Genomic DNA, 20,500 nt, shown 5'->3' on the forward strand with positions numbered 1-20,500 from the left:
CCAAGTGAGATGACATTTGCACAAAAACGTGAAGGAGGTAGGGGGCAAACATTCCACGCAGAGGAGCTGCCAAGTACTGAAACTTAAGGCAGGAACACTCCTGAACTACTGGAGGAACGGCAAGGAAGCCAGAGTGACAAGAGCAGAGCAGGCAGGGAGAACCAGAGGTGAGCATGGCAGTGACAGTGAGAGCGCGTGTGAGGGCCGGGCAGGCGTGGGCGTGGTCACGCGGGACTTCAGGCCACTGTAAGGACTGGCCTTTTACTCTGAGTGTGACAGGGAAACTTGGGAGGGTTCTGAACAAAGTAGTGACATGATCTCAATCCCATTTTCAAAAGATCACTCAAGCTGCTCTGGGAAAAATACTCTGTAGAAAAGATTCTACGTATTAGATTCTCACAGATAACTTTTTACATCATGGTCAAGGTGTTTTTATGGCCATCTCCTCTAGCAGAGGACCATGAATTCTGAGACGGAGCCGAGTCCTATGGTCCTGTAGCTTCAGCAATTAGAGTAATGACTGGGACACACTAGGTACTCAATAAACAATTACAGAATGGTTAAATGTTTATAACTGTGAAGCTTTTCCTGCTTTTCCATTAATAAGTACCAAGAAACTATACTTTCTGTGGAAGAGAAGAAAACAGAACTATACATAACCTGTAAGAGAATACCTTTTGTGTCTGACTTCCAGAGCATCAATAGAAGTAAAGGTCATACTAGGTACAAAGAATCATCTTGGTTCAAAACTTAATATCCCTGGTAAACTATTTACTATTTTGTCTTAGTTTTCATATCTCCAAGGATGTTATGTTGCTTAGAGGGATTTCAGTGAAAAGAAAGGATAGGATAATGGCGTCCTGATACCTCTTAAATAGACTGTCCCTCAATTCTCTTAGGCATTTGATTCTACTGGTAAATGTCTGCAAAAGTTAAATTTTCTAGGACCTCTCTAGATAATCTGTACTGTCCACACCCTCTTTAAATGGGAACATTTTTTATATCTCACTTAATCTCTGAAATTCACATTAAAAATGTTTTCCCTTTCTAGTGCTAATGGAATCAGACTGATTTCCAGGATGATGACAGAAATAGTCCTGCTGGGTACAGGGGCATAAACTAGATGATCCTAAGGGTCTTTCTGTCCTTGGGATCCATTATCCTTATATGAACAAACAGACTCTAAAGGTACTAAAACACTATAAATCTTTTGGGACTAGCGACAGCACGAAATCCATTTTGAACATTTTGTTAACTTCACTACCATCATCTCCATGGATACTCAATAAACGATGACAATAAAAAGCTTCCATTTCAGTTTTCTTTCATTTTTTTAAAGCAATGAGTTCTTTACACTCTAAACAAATGCCTATACCTCTCCCCCAAATTGTACAGGACATCATATTAGAAGGAAGATTACCACCTTGGTCATTACCTATCTTAAATGTTAATTAAAACAGAATTGATGTGCTAAGAAGCCCTCTCTAATGGCTGTAATGGCAAAATGACAACAAAAGCCTCTCTGCTAGAGAAATTTAAGGGAGGACTCATTGGCAATGAGTGGGTTTAGTCAGTACCCTTATATTAAATGTCAGTCAGCACGTGACTGTGTACACTGGATTAAAATGTTCACATTTCTAAACGTCCAGTGGGAGTTATTAATCACCATCGTAACTGTGTGAGTGTTAATTCCAGTGACGACAGTGCGCTTAGCAGCAGCAGCTCAGAAGCACTGGGCACTTACCGTACGCGAGGGACTCTGCTAAGAGCTCTACATGCCTTGTTATTTCATCCTTGCTGGATATGTTATCATCCCCATTTTATGAAGGAAGAAGCTGAGACTCAGAGAGGTTAAATAACTTACCCCAAATCACACAGTCTTCAAACTACTCATGGGCTCAAATATAGGTTTATGAAACTCTGAAGTGTCTATTCTCAATACTATATTTCACTTAATGAGCCCCCCTTTAGAAGACACCAGAGAAAAGAGAACATTTCATTAGATGACATCACTTCCTCCGTCTCTTGGTTAAGATAATTCTACCAGGCTTACCATCAATGGATAATCACAGAACCGTAGAATGACAGGTCCTAGAAGAGCCATTTCAGTTATCTAGATAACCCCGCCCCCTGCCCCCGCCAAAGGAACGGCTTAAAACAAGAACAACCATTTCATTAGCACACTATTTCTTTGGGCCAGCAATTCAAGGAAAAGCCTGGCTGGCTGGGTCTGCCCGGGGTCTCTAACGTGGCTACTGTCAAAAAGGGATTAGAGCTGGCATAGCAGGGGGCTGGCCAGGCACTTCTTGCTCTTTGTGTAGACTTGGGTACCTGCGTCATTCTCTGTGTCACGGTCTCTCCATGCAGGCTACTTTGGGCTCTGGGCTTTCTGACAATCTGGGGGCTCATGGCAGCTGGGCTGCTTACATGAAGGCTGAAGGCTTCAAGAGCAAGAATTTTAGCTGACGAAGCCTCAGAGGTCACACAGATCCCCACCACTACACGCAAGTCACAAGCCCGCCCACCTGGAAGCGGAGGGCACTGGGCTCCATCTTCTGACGAGAAACCGGCAGGGGTCAATCTAGAAGAGTATGTGGAATGCGAGGCATCACTGAGGCCATCTTTGGAAAACAGAATCTACTATAAGAACATACAATTCAACACTCTCATTTTATAAATAAGAACATGAAGTTTACAGATAAAATAGGGATATCCACAACAACTATCTTGACAGGATACCTTCACCTTGACACTCACCATGCCTAATAACTCTTGTAAGTCTTGAATCTCTAGGACAACTTGCTATTTTACCTCACTATTATTTAATTTCGTATTTGAACACAACAAACACTTTTCACATTCATCTCCTGGATAAAGACCATAAGTAGATAAAGTCAAAACTGCCCAAGTACATGAGAATAAGGAAGAGGAATCAAGTAATGTTCTTTCCTTTGTAGTCTAGGAAAATGTAAAACTTCAAGTCAAGCACCATTTCAAATGTGAGTATTTCACGTGTTCTCTTTCCTCCAGAATCAAAGAACCTTAGACTTGGAAAAGCTCACACGCACGTAGTTCAGACTCTTACCTATTACAGGAATCCCTCCAGGAAATTAACCACGAGGTACATCCTATCCAGCTGGCCAGCTCTGACGGCCCATGCTGCTTCCCTTCTCTGAGTAGAAATTTTTCTGTGAATTTCATCCATCAGTACTAGTTCCTCCTCTGAAGTTTACCAAACAAATCTGTTCCTTTCCTAGAGGACCACTGAAACCATTCAAAAGTTTGAAAGTTCGAAGTCAGGATCTCTCTGTAGTCCAGGCAGAATTTCCGAAGTGCTCATCTGATTGTTCCTGTGTATAACATGCTTTCCAGATACCTCTATCCCTAATGCCATGCTCTGAACACATTCTTATAAATTACGGGACCCAGGCCTGAACAGAACAGTTCACATACAGTCACCAGTGCAGAAAACACCCCAAACACCTGCTGCTTTCAGCTGCTTCTAAAGCAGCCCAAGCCTGCATTCAGGACAGTTGCCATACTGCATATTTTGGCTTAGGTTAAACTTGTGGTCAGGTTACATGTCCCAGGCTCTAAGTTAATTCTCATTCAACTGCTACCAGATTAATTCTTTCCAAGGATTAAATGAGACTTTACATATCTTCACAAAATTTCATCTATTTAGTTTTGGCCAAATGTCCCAGCTTAGAGAGATTATTTTGAATCTTGATTCTGTTATCAATGGTCAAAACACTTGGGACTTCCCAGTGGTTAAGACTCTGTGCTCCCACTGCAGGGGGCACGGGTTCGATCCCTGGTCTGGGAACTAAGATCCCGCATGCCATGCGGCGCAGCCAAAAAAAAAAAAAAAACAACACATGCTGACAAGATTTACTGACGTCATCATTGCTGGCAAAAAACAAACTATATAAATGTATTATTTATATAGTATTAATATTATTTATTAGTGTTAATAAATACATTATATTATTATAACAATTACATTATTAAAAATCATGTTATTTATTAGTATTATTTATATAGTAGTATATATAAATGTATTATTTAGCTTGTTTGTGGGCTTAGTTTAAATTTATCTCTGACTAAAAGGTTCTTCATCATAAGATTACCTTAAGCAAGCACTAGGCTGGAAAGCTGCTCACCTTTTGAATGGTGATACAGATCTGGGTGAGGCAGGAGGCAGAGTGAGAGAGGTTTGCAGGAAGTGGGGACATTCAAATTTAAGAGCCCACATCTGGTGAGCCATTTACAAAACTCAACCCAGTTCACAAATACGGGTTACGAACATGAAAATTCAGAACTAGTGAGAAACAGCCTTCATTTCAAAGGTGTTTCAAGTAAAAAATTAAAAAAAAAAAAAAAAAGAGAGAGAGAGAGAGACTTCTTTTCCCAGTGATCTTCCCTCTGAGTTATTTAGGGTAGTCTACAGAACTGGAAGAAAGACTGGTCTAAAATACCCCATGAATTCAACCACCCAAAAGAGAAGAGTCTGCTTGGAAGTTAGTTTTCAGATTTGACAATCAGCAAGAAATGGGAAAGGGGATTGGTGATGATTAATGAGAAAGGGACACAAACCACAGTGAAGTCATGCTTTGGTTCAAAAAGCAAAAGCTATCAGAGGAATGCACGGCAAGTGATCATTAGCTGGGTGTCCTGAGAGAACATAAGAAATACATGGTTTCTAATTCAATCAGGTTATAAAGGTGAAGAAAATGACAATTATTTGGCCCAAAGCCTATGCCAGAAGCGTGTTGTTTAGAGAAACAAAGTAGAAATGCTGGTAACACACTCTCAGTCCTCGCTATGGTTTAGGAGTATTTTCTCTAGTGATAAGGCTGAATCAGGAAACAAGCTGGATAGAGGAAGGAAACTGGGAAGGTGGGGGAGGGAAAAAATGAGAGAAGGGAAAAAAAAAAAAGGAGTATCAGGAAGTTCAACGAGATAGGAACTAACAGAATTTGTTTTTCAGTATCTCCAACTTCAACTTGCAACCAAGTGAGAAAAGACACACACACACACTTGTGCCTCTAACTCCCAGCAGGCACTGGCCAGCACAAGTACCCACGGCGGGTCTCATGGGGCCCTGGTAATTTCAATTCAACATATTCAATTATCTCTTTGTCTCCGTAGGAAGTGCACACATCTCCAGTTTAGGCATACTCCAATCCAGAGTTACCGTCTTCCCATGAATATAGTCAGAGTGTAGTCCCTGAAGAGACAGGAAGGCTTTAACTTCTACCGCAATGAAAAACAGTCAAGCCTGTGAAAAACTATTCCAGAGTGAAATGCAATGTTGGAAAACCAATTTCTGGCAAACAGGATTGATTTTTAAAAACATAAAATGGCATAAGCAAACATTCATTCAATAATCCTTCCTCAAAAATCTACTATGGACACTAGTGGATTATGCTTGGCATTGGATTGAAATTAGTTGACGGAATTTTCCTGTTCTCAGGGAAGAGAGAGTTATTTACTGATCAAAACATTTCAAAAGGAAAAAAATACTTCAAATATCAATCGTGAAGCTATACAAGCCATGATTTTTAAGATAAGTAACAATTAAGTCCATTTTTTTAAAAACAGAAGTACAATGAAATTTCAATTTACTGAATCCCTACCGTGTGCCAAGCACTGAACAGATCACACGCTGGGGACCCAGGAACGAGTACAGCATAAGTCCTCTCTCTTTAAGTAGGTCATTGTCCAGTGTATGTGACAGATGAGAAAGTCCACATGTAAAAATACAGTGGATCGATTTCTTCATTAAATGTATAAAGGTCAGAGACAGAATAGAAGGCACAATTTAAACTTCATGAACATGTCCTGGACATCTTGAGTTTAGCTTGGGTTGTTGTTTTGTTTTGATGTGAATTTCTTTTTATTTCTACATATTATAAGCAACTCATACTACCCTCACAAAGAAAATTTTCATTTTAAGTGATTTTTTTTGGATTGGGAAGAGTTTTGCTTTGCTTTGTTTTTATGCATAGTCCTGGATTTAAAGCTTCTTTCTGGTTCAAGGACTCCTGTGAAAATCAGATGAAAGCACTGGACTTTATATATCCAAACACACATGCACACAGACCCACACACAAATTCTTTATGCAATTTAAAAGAGTTCACCAACCTCCCCATAATGAGTGTACCCCGAGACACTGCCCAAGGAGCTCTCCTATACTGACACATTACAGATGGCAAACCTGTCACATTATGATACACCCTGTATTTATATATCACTTTACGGTTTGATATACTTCCAGAATTACTAAAGTAAATGACTTAACCGATAGCCTTGGGCTTTAGAGACATCAAATGACCTGATTCTACAAGGCGTTCTCGAAAGACCCATGAGATAGAAGACATAAAATCTAGCATGGAAAAGTGCAGGAGGCAGGTCACTGAAACTACAATCAGCCCTTAAAAACCTGGGTATTGATCATTACTGATATGAGCGGACTGAGCATCAGACTGTGAGAGATCCAATGATCCCTATACGTGATATTCTATTTCAGATCAGACAATTCAATTGGCAGCAGTGATTGCTGGGGGGAGGGACTGTGGTGGAGGGACTGTGGCTATAAGTGGGGCCAGCGTGAGGGAGACGTTCGTGGTGAGGGAACAGTTCTGTGTCTGAATTCGACAGTGGTTACAGGATCCACAAACGTGATGACATGGCACAGAACTACACACAGATCGCACCAACATCAGTTTCCTAGTTTTCATCTTGTATGATAGTTAATAAGATGCAACCCCTCTGTACTATCTTTGCAACTCCCTGTGAATCTATAATTATTTCAAAATTAAAAGTTTAAAAAAAACAAAAAGCAAAAAACCTCATGACTGGTATTAATTAAGGGCTGCTAATGTTTTGGGGATATGTGTGTGGGTGTGTGTATTTAGATCATTCAGTTCATTTGAGAGACCAGAAAATACACAAGTAACATGGTATCTATGCTCCAGGAACTCAAGCTAGCTTGTTCTTAATTCAGCCTGCCTGCAGCTCCAATGACAAAGTAAAATGTTCCCAAAGCTGGCCCAGGCATTTGGTAATATGCTTCCGAACCCCTAACAGTTCAACTCTGATTGAAGGCAAGGTAGTGACATTTTGAAACTTAAACTATTATTTTCAGCAAAATGAGAATCATTTTTCCACAAAGTTCTGATAAAGTATTAACTATTTATGTCTCTGGCAAAATCTCAAATAAAATTTCTACATCATAACTAGATCATTAAAAATGCAGATTTTTTTTTTTTTAAACACAACAAAAGTTAATTAACATTGGCAGTAGTGTGGTATAGGGGAAAGAACACTGACTTTGGAGTCAGAGGGACCTGGATTTCAATCCCATCTGTGCCACTTCGGAGCTTGGTAACAAACCTTTCTGAGCCTCTCTGCAAGAAGGTCGATAATGATGCCTACTTCATAAGATAGTTATGAGGATTAAATAGAGAAATAAGTGTCTAGTACAGTGTCTGGCACACAGATGCTTAATAAAGCTGTAATTTCTATTATCGTAACAGCCAGGGGTTGTAGAAATCAGCGGGCTGGGCTTAATGTGAGAGGTATGATGCTCCCCAAGCCTGATGTGGACAACGCCCAAGGTTCTTTAAACCTAGATGCAAAGACAGGATCAATACCAGCACCTTATCCAAAGCACCCAGAGAGGTACTACCACCTTAACATTTCATACCACCATGGTTTCTGAGACTCCAGAATCTGACCTCCAGCAGCACCTTGGCCTTGGCAATGCCAAAGATTAACTTGAGGCCAATGTTGCTATGGGGGTCAAGGGAGTAAAACAAAGCAATATTCCTTCCAGCTGAACACAGGAGCCAAAAGACGTTGTGTTTTCAAACAGATCTGATCAAAGGACTCCAGCCCTCAGCTAGAAGGGCTGTTGTAATTATCATGGTAAGGTTTCTTAGCAATGGTTTACTTAGCAACAAGGAAGGTACAGGTATGCCTCCATAAAAGCGAACTCAATATACGAAAATCTATATGTGTGTAAAAGACAAACTTAAAAGTGACTGCTTTACAGACAGGCGTTTTATTTGGTGCCTAAAAAATGTGATTAGATTTAAGTACATATACACATGCAGGTGTATGTCAAATGTAAAATACTGCAGAGATAAAAGAAACGAAACTGAGTTATTTGTAGTGAGGTGGATGGACCTAGAGTCTGTCATACAGAGTGAAGTAAGTCAGAAAGAAAAAACAAATACTGTATGCTAACACATATACATGGAATCTAAAAAAAAAAAAAAAAAAAAAAAAAGGTCACGAAGAACCTAGGGGCAGGACGGGAATAAAGACACAGACCTACTAGAGAACTGACTTGAGGACACGGGGAGGGGGAAGGGTGAGCTGGGACGAAGTGAGAGAGTGGCATGGACATATATACACTACCAAACGTAAAATAGATAGCTAGTGGGAAGCAGCCGAATAGCACAGGGAGATCAGCTCGGTGCTCTGCGATCACCTAGAGGGGTGGGATAGGGAGGGTGGGAGGGAGGGAGACGCAAGAGGGAAGAGATATGGGGATATATGTATACGTACAGCTGATTCACTTTGTTATACGGCAGAAACTAACACACCATTGTAAGGCAATTATACTCCAATAAGGATGTTAAAAAAACAAAACACTGCAGAGGCCCCACGCGCTCCCTGCGGCACATGCGACCAGCGGCAGCGGCATCGCCCGGGAGCTCCTCAGAAATGCAGAATCTCAGATCCCACCCAGCCCTTGTGAAACAGAACCCACAGCTTAACAAAAGTCCCAGAGGATTTGTGTACACATGAGGATTGAGAAGCCCTGCTCTAGGCAATAGTCCTGACACTCCAGCCAGAGGCTCCACCTGCAGAGTTACCCGTCAGGGCCTCTACTAGCGGTTCTCAATCCTTACTCCTCATTACACGGTAGAATAAACACCTGAATCATCTGGGTAGGATATTTTTTTCTTTTAATTAAAAAAAAAACAAAAACAAAAGGGCTCTCTCTTTTTTTTACATGCTGATGCCCAAACCCTAACCCAGACTTTGGATTTCATTGATCTGGGGTGGGACCCTGACAAGAGCAGTTTTCTTAAAGCTCCTCAGCCCATTCTCGTGCAACCGTGGTGGAGAAGCGCTGCTCTAGAGCAGGAGCTGCACCTTGATAGAACACAGCCTCTCCACCAAGCAGGATCTTAAATGCATCAGCAGAATGAGAGATTAAGATGTGCCTGGATATCATTCTTGCACAAAACACAGAATTATATCAAGGTTGGTCTTCTCCACACCAAGTGTACCAAAATAGATTTTCCCTGGGCTAGTACTAGGGAACTGTTTCTGGAACTCCTCAAATACAGAGGAACGGCTCACTTTAACAAGATCATAAACGACTATACCGCCAAAAAGTCAAGTACCGCGCAGTGTTGAAAAACCTTATGGCACCCAACACCAGTAAGCCCTCAAATAGATGGCGATCAGAGGATGAGAAACCTCTCATCTCCTATAACGAAAAGCTTTCCTGTGCTTACCACATAAATTCTTTTAAAGTTCTACCAGAAGCCCATAAATAATATTTCCTTCCCCGATCTGTTCAACTGTACAATTTCAGAAAGGATGCTGGAGAGAGAGGACGCGGGCTGGGGGCAACGAAGGCTGGCAGCAGGGAGAACCAAGTAATCCAAGAAGGCAAGGATTCAGGAAAGCCGGTGCAGTGGGAATGCACGACCGGGAGAGCTGAGACAGAAAGACAGTCGCCAGGGGCCCAGGGAGGGGCGTGGGGCTGAGGTCAAGGCGCAGGGTATGGCCAGGTGGGGCTGTTAGGGCAGAGCAGAGGCTCAGAGAGCATCCCTGAGGGTACTGAGGACGCTGGACGGAGGGGAAGACTGAAATAAGCCAGGGGTGAAGTCCTTGTGAGCCAGGCAGAGGGCCTAACCCACATCCCACAGGAACCAGGGAGGGGCGGAGCAGAGCTGTGACCAGAAGCTGGGTTGTCTGACGACCCTGAACAGCCTCCGGTGAATGAAGCATCCAGCGCGGCCTGAAGTCAGGACGCCCCCTCCCTCATGACCCACCTGCCTGGACGTAACTCAGCAGAGCTGCAGGCACTGCCGCTCAGCAGGCCCCGGGGCCCAGGCCTCCCTCCTCTGTCCTCACGGCTACACACGCGGGGGCAGAAAAGTGCTGAAAGACTAGGAGTTTGGTCCTAACCTACAAAGGAAGTCACCAAACAAAATTTCCAATAACTGGTAATTCTGAAGTCTTTGAAAATTATATTAAGTAACAAATAGCTACCATCCTGGAAAATTTTCTGACAGTCTGGAGAAATGTCAGAAATAAATGAAACACGTCTTTTTTGCTCTGTAGTCACCAGGGCCTTGACTAGGAACCAATAAAGGAACGTGAGTATGACACATCAGATTAGTTGAGTGATAGTTACCATAGCTAGTGAGAGCAACCATATATTTCAGATTTTCATAGATATCAATAAGATCAATTTTAAATATTTTTATCCCATTATCTCCAGAAACGCATATTCTAAGAATCCTAATATTCTGATATCCAAACGACATCCAGGGCTGTCTCTTACAGTTGGAAATGGCACAAAGAACTTTGTGCTGTATTACAGAGCCCAATTTAATAGTTAGGATCATGAATTATGGATGCACCCCATTCAGGGTACAGTTTAGTCACTCGATTCTTGTCTTCTAGTTTTGAAACAAACAATATTGTACAATGGAGGAAATACCACATCTAAATCCCTTCCAGATTCTCCATGCTGATCCAACACTGTCTCAAAATGCTTTTCAAGTGGAAGAGCCCAGGACTGAGCATGAGTCTGACAGTCTTCCCCACAGCCAATACTCCAGAGAGCTAGGCAGTCTGAGCAAAGTGGGCAAAATCACTGCCTGCAACGCCTCCCTCTCTCGTGCAGATGGGAGAGACGCTGGCCCCTTTGAATCTATCAGCAACAGGCATTCTTCCCAGAGGTAGTCTAGTCCTCACACCAGGAGGGAAAATACCCCAGATAACACACATTCTTTTTAAAGTTCCTTATAATACATATAATCTATCAAGTATTACTATTAAGAGGATACCATTTAGCCTTTGTATGAAGCCTCTAGAAGTTTTTTTTGGTAACTTTGTCTGGAAAGTACTATCAGTAATAAATATACATAGTTCTATACACCGTTGAAAAATCAATCGTATGTGGTTTAATACCTCAGGAGTCTTCTTATTCTGTCTTTTCCCAAAAATGCAGTCGAGATCTGTTTGGCTCCGAGATGAGAGATCCTTCCCTAGAAAAACATGATGCCTTCAGTAATACATTCTTTCTAAAATAAGGAATACAAATATAAACTATGAAACTCCTGAAAGCAAGATGGGTTTTGGAAAAGGAATAAACAATTTTGTAAACTACTGACCTTCTATTTCCCCTTCACAGATTACTGCAATTAAATAAATTTAAAAATCACTTAAAAATCAAATAAGTGAACCAGAACCCTTGACTTTCTCTTAATGTTAGAAACAGCCCTGAGCATGGAGATCGAGAGGAAAGCTCAATTCTAAAGCAGCTCTACTACTGGTATGCCTTCAAGGTATGATTTCTGGGCCTCTGGGCTCCCCACTTAGAAAATAGATCCCGTTTACTTCAAGGAGACATGAGCTACTTACTTAGGATTATGAAATGCAGGATAAAAAAAATGCTGCTAAGAAACATAGCTCCAAAACCTCACATGAGCACAGGAATGAGAACATACTGCATTTGACACATAGAAGCTCAATAATTAATTGAATGAATGAAATTCTTTTTAATAAATGCAAATAAAATTCGTTGCATTAGGGTGAAAGGGTTTCAGATTTTTCTCTTTAAATTTTTTTACTGTAATAGCTATATCATTTTTAAATAAAAGGATACATAATAAGAGTCGGAAATTAAATGGCTTCTGGCAAAAACAGCGCCCAAAGGATCCTTGATTCTTATTAAAAACCCTAAACTCTAACTTAATTTCAAACCCACAAACCAACCAATTTAAAATTCACTTCTACGGAATTTCCACTTCTACCAATAATACCCTGTGAGCAGCGGACCAAATCTAGTCCCATTTGTCAACTTCATGGTAAATGTATTCTAAAATGTAACTACTACATATGAAGTCTTGAGGCTCTTGGGGGAGTGAGGCTCTGGGTTAGACACCAGAGTCTTTGTTCTGAGTTCCACTGTCACAGACCCACTTATCTTCATGGTTTCCGGCAGCAAACTACTTGGCAAAGTACCGTCATGACCCAGAAGGGTTCTAGTTCACTGACTATCACTGGGGCATTCAAATATGATATTGCTCAGTGACTCCATGAAATTAAAAAAAGAAACACCCTTCGATTTAATGCAAAACCAGGCGCCAAAACCAGTTTCCTAGGCTGCAGTACCAGACTCATGGGTCCGGTCAGTGCAACCTGTTCCTGCCAGGAGGACAGGCTCGTGCGTGGCTCTGTGCTGCTCTCGCCTCTCTTCCTGAGCTGGAAATAAATGAAGCTTCCTGGTTCTACCTGGTTATTACATAGAACCCAGACAGAAGACCCCAAAGGAAAGCTACTCAAGAGCAAAATGAAGCCTATCCCAGATGGGAACTCAGAAAACGAACCAGAAAAGTGGGGAATAAAACTGGTGGGGAGAAGTGGGCAACGTTCATGAGGTCTGAGATCTATTCCAAGCTTTGCCCTCAGCAGAACCCATTCTGCACAGCAGAGCACATTCGGGTGGCAGTTTCTAGTTCAGAAAAAGGAGTTGTACTGAGTTCAAAATACGTGGCACAGCCACCCATCCCTAAGCTAGCTCCTGAAATGGAACAGATACCCTAAAAGAAATGCAAATGACAATCTCTTTTACAGCAACTGAACTAAAAGGAATGCTGGAGGGATTAAGGAAGGGAGGGTACATGCAAGATGACAATTCTAAAACAGGATGTCAAAACATGAACACGCAGTGATGAAAAACAAATCTAGAATCAAAGGGAAAGCTGTCAAGCTAGTAGAGAATGTACCAATGAAGGCACAAGTGTTTCTAAAGTTTTGGTGATGGGTTCTCGTATCAGAAATGTCTATCCTTTAGCAAAGTTCACTTAAGTAAATGTAGAAACCAGGATTGTTACAGGCCTTGCTCTGGATTTGATCTGGAAAACAAAACACAGAGAAGAATTAACAGAGACCAATGGAAAGGAACTTAAAGGTTGATAAAACTGTGAAGATGGAAGTGATGTTGAAATAGTTATTAGTTAATGGTCCTGGCTGAATAGTTTATAAATGTTATAAAATTATGGCCAGTTTTGAATAAAATATACATATTAAAAATGAGTTTGAAAGTTACTGGCCTCAGTTCTGAATGACGGTCAAATCACAGCAAATACTGTTGATAAACTTGTCTCTTAGAGAAAATGACAATCAAAAAATTGAACAGAATAGGAAGTATATGTTATCTGCCTGGATTTGGTTTATTTATCTACCAGTCTTCAGTTGGCCGTAACATTTCAAGAACCAAGGAAAAAAGGTTCTAGTAGCCAAGCTGATGTAACAAAGTCCATGAAAGGATGATCTGATACTTTCAGAGAACAGCACTTTATTTATGACCATTTTAGCTGTTTTTCTAATCATGAGGATTATCAGGTGTTCCTGTCTATCAGTGCAGCAAATTGGAAGAGAGGAACATGACCGCAGCCAGACACCCTTACAACACCAAGAAGTCCATATGGGAAGCAAATAAAATGATAAAACATAAATGTAAGAACTTAATAATCATGGAAATTTGGAACCTCTTAGTTTAAGGACAAAAGTCACATAGAGCCCAACAAGTGCTAAGGCGAAAACTGTATTATAGCACTGTATTATATCCAGGACTCAAAAAACGGAGTTTTTCTACTCAGAGTAAAGGGGCAAGGGTAAGGAAATGCAGGTTTGAGAAATATGTTTGTTAAATAAAAAACACTGAAGGGTTACGTAGGTAGCTTCACTTGCTTAGAAAATGTATTTGCATTCCCCAATCAAGAAGGATAAAACAAACGATATTATATTTTGTTTTTGTTTTTTAATGAAAACACATAGGACTGATAATAAGCCTAGGACAGGAGATTAAGGAAACTTCACTGAAAGGGTAATAATGTGAGAAAATCAGGAAACCTGAGAGAATCAGAGCAGGGGGTGAAATAAGTGAGACCCTCACAACCAATAATAAGACAGTCGGAACTTTTTAAAAGCCTGCAATGGTGCTACTTCACAGTTAAATGTCAAAAGAGCCAGAGCCAGAAGAGGAAAGGGAACACACATCCCCCGAGCCTCACTGCAGGGAGCCAGCCTGGCCAGGACACCACAGTCCGCGCCCAGACCAGACGCCGACCACGGGGACACGCGCTATGAGTGTAGTTCCCTTGTCTAAGAAGTGAAGTATCACAAATTGTCACAGGAATAAGAAGCCTGGATAAATTACCTCAGTGAAGCCACACAAGTACAGTGTACACAACCTTCCACCCACCCACTGCATGACTGGGAGCAACAAGCAATGCGCTCTGGACAACTTCTCACTGTATAATATTAAAAACCTCGAAAACGGCTTTGGAGAAATGTATATTTTCCCTATTTTTTTTTTCCTCTGCAGATATGGCCTTGCCAAACATTTTCAAATTAAAAGAAACCGCTGTTGAAGTTAGGCTTTTAAACAAATATGGATGAAATTAACATTTTGAAATTATGTAATAAATGATGTCAAATTTAAATTATAAACTTAGGACTAGAGAAAGGAATAATTATGTATCAGAACTAAAATGCTACAGCCAATATTTAGGCAGTAACAAATTTTACAATGCTATTTGCTACTGTCATCTCTCTGAAGTGAAATTTTTATCTTCACTCTTCACACCAAGCTAAATAAAATGCCGTCTTTCCATGTTTTAGTTTCCTGGACCATAGATGGAGTTATAGTATGACTCATCCTCATTAAATAAGTGAGTTAGTTACTGTAACTATGAGCATACCCATGGGCAAAAATCCTTATCATCCACTATGCTGAACAATCAAAATGTCCACACAACGGCATCATTTCTGGTAAGTTCTAAAGCACAACCTATTTTAGAGCCCAACAATGACTTAAAAATCTTTCATTTCACAAAAATGGAAACTGAGGCTAAAAGAAGGGAAGAGGTTAAGTGATCTGTATGAGACAGTCATGGCCAGAATCCAATTTCCTGTGGCCTAAGATAGTCCTCCTTGGAGGGAACTGAGAGTTTATCATTCACATCCAGTGACAACAGCTGCTCTACAAGGAAAGATTTCTTTCAGTAAGTTAAAGAACTTTAAAATAAACGTTTGGGGGACTTCCTGGCGGTCCAGTGGTCCAGCACGGAGGCGCTTCCACTGCAGGGGGCATGGGTTCGATCCCTGGTCAGGGAACTAAGATCCCACATGCCGCACGGCACAGCCAAATAAATAAATAAATTAAATTAAAAATAAATAAGTAAATAAAAATAAACTTTCATTGTGGATTGCTGAGATGGACGGTAAATGATTATTTTCCTCACTACCTGGATTTCTGCCTCCCTCTATCTTTTCTATTTATTCCCAATCTGCAATTCCTCTATTTTCCACTCAATCTTCTCTGCTACCTTTGTGACAATATATGTTGAATTACCTTCCCTGCATACCAATGCCCCCTGCTCCCCAAACAAGGCTAATAAATAAGCAAACCTCATTTTAAAAGAGAGAAAAGGAAAGCACAACACACCAAGCAGGTTGATAGGGTCACCTGGCAAGGGGGTGGCTTAACTAGAAACAGAAAGGAGATACTCCCGGCATCCATTAGATTAAAGTAGATTAAAGAGGTTTATCCCGGCTTCAGCAAATGCTTCAGATGAAATCATGCATGTAGTCAGGTACGAAAGGAAAAGGAGAAGATTCTATTCCCAAAAGTCAAAGCTTAAAAGGCTGCCGTACTACCCAAAAGTCACAGCGCACTTTTAATTTCATGTTTGCTCAGCACCGCCCCCCGCTGTATCTATTTTTTTTTTTTTTCCTATAGGGTCTAATGAGAAGGAGGGATATTTAAGGGGTTGGGCATGAAGTGACCATTTAGCCTCTCCCGACAAGGACAGAGGGGCCAACAAGGATTGCTTTCTGTCGTGCAGCAGGTCAGGGGTGGAGAGGAAGCCTGCTCAGAAGCCATACAGGAGAACGACAAAGAAGGTTCCACCCTGACAGAAAGAAGAGAGGCTAACACGACGAGCCAGACAAGCCATAGCTGCCGGGCCAGGGAAGGGGAAGCCCCGTCTCTCCCTGCACGCGTCCCCGAAGCTAATCGGCTCTCTCCTCCCTTCAGCTCTGCCATGAGCCCTCCCTCAAACCGAACCCAGTCTACCTTTTGGGGTCCTGGCTCCACATGAGAGCCACCAACAACAGTTTAGAGTAGTGGGAATTCCAGTGCCCGCTGCTACAGCGGGGTTCTAGGTGTCAGGGAGTTCCCAACCATGCCAATGAGACTAAAGCAAAGACACGTGCTTTTCCCGGCATACAGAGGTAGAAACATACGTCCACTCTCCCACAGACGAACCATCAAATGGTGACTAGATAACACAGTTATCATACTTACACTTCAAGTATATTAATGTAATAAATAACGTTTTGTGCCTGAAAAGTACACAGCACACAACACTGCTCCATGGGAAAACATCTGGGGAGTTGATGAGTGCAAGTTAAATGGTTTCTTTCCAATACAAGACTGCCACCTAGTGGTTAAAGAGGACACCTGCACCCACGACTGACCGCGTAGGTACAGCACTGGGAAGGGAGTGGGGAGGTGGTGATGAAGGAAGACATGTTTTCTAACACTATTTTTGCAATGACCGTGGAACACCTAAGTTAACACTACATGAAACACAGAAACGGTGTGGAATAATAGAAGAGTCAACTCGGGAGTGAGATTTCTCATACTGGAGATCTCAACATGGCACATAATTCTCTAAATTGGCACATTTTAGGAGCTGTTCAACACCAACCTTAAGCTTTGAAAAACAGGAAAATGTAACTAAAAATGTTGAGCGATAAATTAAAATTTTCTGATGTAGCCACATAAAATCCCTTTTCTCCTCTAAACAGCATGTTAGCTTCCACACTCAGCTTTTTACCAAAGGACTTGTACATAGGCTAACGCCGAATCTGGGGTCCACCTCAGAACGAATGAGTCTGCATCTGCATCCTAACAAGACCCCCGGTGACTCACAGCAAGAGCTGAAACGTCAGCGCTGCTTTAGATCAATCCAGTCAGCGCGGCCCTCCTTCCCCATCGTGTAAGTAAAACAAGTGATGCTGGTGAAGAGCTAAAACTGCTTTAAGAAACCCAGTGTGAACACAGAGATTTCAAACAAGTAAAGAAACGCTTAATTTTACCTTTTGTGAATTTCATATAATGAACACGGTTTTTGGAGATTTTGGACTTCTCTTCAAGGCTGAAAGATTTCTTTTCCTTGTTGTCTGAGGAGTCTTTTAAAAAAGCATGAAAAGCATTACATTAAACTCTCTGCATTCCATTCTCATTCTCTTACAGTGACACAGTCTTATTTAAATAAAATCCTACGAGCCCTATTATTTATCACTGAACTCTAAAAATGATTAGAAATATTCTTAAACTGTGTACTATGGATCTGGCAGGGCTATTCTCCAGAAGTTTATAACATCCTGGAGGAAGAGAAATGAAAACTTGTGTTCACACAAAAAACCTCCACACGAATGTTCATGATAGCTTTATCTGTGATAGTAAAATACCGGAATTAACCCAAAATTCCTTCAATGGGTGAATGGCTGAGCAAATTCTGATACTCCCTTATATGGGAACACTACTCCACAATAAAGGGGAAGGAGCTGTTGATACTGTGCAACAACCTAGATGGACTTCAAGGGCATTATGCTTAAATGAAAAGGTCAATCTACATACTATATGATCCACTTAGACTATAACATTCTTGAAACGACAAAACTACAGAGATGGAGAACAGATGAAAGGTTTCTAGGGACAAAGATGAAAGTGGAGTTTGGAGGTTGGAGGGGTGGAAGGTGGGTGTAAATACAAAAAGGCATCATGAAGCAGCTCTTTTGTGGTGATGAAGCAATTCTATATCTTGATTGTGGTGGTGGCTACATGAAATTATACATGTGATAAAATTGTACAGAACTACACACACACACATACACACACATGAATGAAGGCTAAAAAAAATAGTGAAAACAGAATAAGGTCTGCATTCTAGTTACTAGTCAACATGAGCGTCAATTTCCTAGTTTTGATGTTATGCTACGGCTATCTTAGATGTCACCGTTGGGGGAAACTGGGTGAATGGTATTCAGGACTCTTTCTACTACTATTTTTGCTTTCCTGTAAGTCTACAATTGTTCCCAAACAAAAAGTTCTTTTAAAAAGTGAATAAAGGTAAGACAGATTAATGATCATCAAAAACAGATCAGAGAAGATAATCAGGTAGAGCGTGAAGGAGCAGAGCTGGCAATGAGCCACCGCCTCAAACACCAGATTTCACTGGAGGCTCGCCTTTCAGGACAAAAACAACAACAAAAACGAATCATTGAGGAATAAACTCAGGTGGTTACTCCTTTGACAAAACAGGAAAACATGAGCCAGGAAGCAGCCTTAGTCCTTTGCCTGAAATGTCAGAGCACCTAGATCCAGGGTGAGAGTCAGGGGCAGGATTCTCAGTAGCTGCCTGTGTTCCCTCATCTTTATCTATTTGTCACGTTTAAGTAGCAGAAAGAGCACATCATAGGTAGAAAAGAGACTGAATTTTCCTATGGTTATGTCATAAGGAAATACAAATACGAGGTTAGAGAAAGGAGAAAAAAGGAAATTTTCACCTTAGTAGTGAAGCAAAACAAGCACATGTCCATTAAACACATTAGCTAACTGTAATCCCTCCCAGGAAATTAGTCATTTTGAAAGCAGAGTGTAAATTACACAGCAAGGCTCTGAACAATGTAAAGGCAGATGTTTTAAGCTTTCAGACAATGCCTAGCGCAGCTTAATCACATCAACAGCCTGAAACGTTCTCCTCCGCGGTCACTTCCCAAGATCAGCTTGGTACTTTTTCAAAAACATCCCACCAGGAAACTTTCTGCTCTTTTTTGTGGCCAAACACTTTACATAGCACATAGCATTCTCAATTTTGATGTTCCAAACACAAATTACCAAGCACAGTATCAGCTTGAAGCAGCTTTTACCAACTGAAGGCTTATTAAGTACTAGGCGCTGGGCTATAAGCTTTCTATGCAATCCTGTATTTCATCTCGGCAACCACCCTGGAAGGTAGCTGCTATGATTAATAAACCGACTTCACAGGACACTGAAGCAAGAGGGGTAAAATAAGGCCCATCAAGGCGGCTATGACGGAAGTGGAACCCAGGCAGATTTGCATGAGAGCACACATCCTTAACCTCCACACTGTGTGCCAGCGGAGCTGCGCTCACACTTCTGGGGACGTGAGAACCCCCTGGGAGCTTTGCCACCTTCCGAGCACACAGCCTTTCCAGAGCAAACCCGAGCCCGGACACGTCCTAGGGGGACAGTTTCTACCTGGCTGTCCACACACACGCTTTCCTAAAGCTGCTCTGTTCTGTGTGGATGCATCCATCTGGTCCTCCTTCTTTGCTTCTCCCCTGCGTCCTCCTCCCACTTTACACAAGGGGAGCACAGCTCTCCTCTCACCAGGATCAATAAGGAACAAGCCACAGTACTGGCGTCGTGGAGGCGTCTTTTAATCAAAGCCGCAAACCCAGCACTTCCAAAAAGGTTTTACTGTTCTAATAATTATCAAAATTTATTATTTCCTGGTTTTGTTCATTATAATCTACTAATTAATAAAGACAACCTAATCCAAAGGAAAAGTATTTACCCTTAGGCCTTGGGGCTATTAGAAATAAACCCAAAATTTATATGTATTTGTTTTGTAGCAGAGAAACATGACAGGGTAATGAATTTTTCAAAGTTCAAGCAAAAAAATATATTAACATATTATGGGATATATAAAAGGGAAATATTTCAGAGGAAAAGAAACTAGGAAACATAGTATCTCTGAATATTAAAGGACTTACTTTTCTATTTCTAAAGAGGTGACCATGGATATCAAATTGCTCTGGTATTTAACATCCACTGGATACATATGGGACTCATGGAATGCTTTTATTTTAAAATGCCACTTTTCCCAATAGGCCAGATATTATATTCTTTGTAACTATTTAGAGCTGTGATTAAAAACATTATAGATGTCGATCTGAAACTGTGAGATAGGCTATACTGTTTCTCGAAATCCCCTCAGGAGCCCTGGGAGCAAAGCTACTTGAAGACGCCTGTCCTGAACCACACCTCTGTGGGTGACAGGTTATCAGCATCCCAGGTTACTTCCGACATATTTAAAATCACAAGGGACAAAATACCTGAGAGAAGTAAGAAGC

General features: G+C 41.2%; 1 protein-coding gene across 2 annotated transcripts in view; it reads right to left on the reverse strand.

Annotated features, from left to right (window-relative positions):
* PINX1 (PIN2 (TERF1) interacting telomerase inhibitor 1) overlaps positions 1-20,500 on the reverse strand; it is an 80,685-nt gene that overhangs the window by 44,914 nt on the left and 15,271 nt on the right. For both annotated transcript variants that reach the window (XM_068552488.1, XM_068552489.1), the window contains exons 5-6: positions 17,435-17,527; positions 11,231-11,307 (exon numbers count right to left, since the gene is read on the reverse strand). In XM_068552488.1, the coding sequence (XP_068408589.1) occupies positions 11,231-11,307; positions 17,435-17,527 (170 nt within the window). The remainder of the gene's footprint in view (positions 1-11,230; positions 11,308-17,434; positions 17,528-20,500) is intronic.

The sequence above is a fragment of the Eschrichtius robustus genome, chromosome 10, assembly GCF_028021215.1.
Source record: "Eschrichtius robustus isolate mEscRob2 chromosome 10, mEscRob2.pri, whole genome shotgun sequence".
Lineage (NCBI taxonomy): Eukaryota > Metazoa > Chordata > Mammalia > Artiodactyla > Eschrichtiidae > Eschrichtius > Eschrichtius robustus.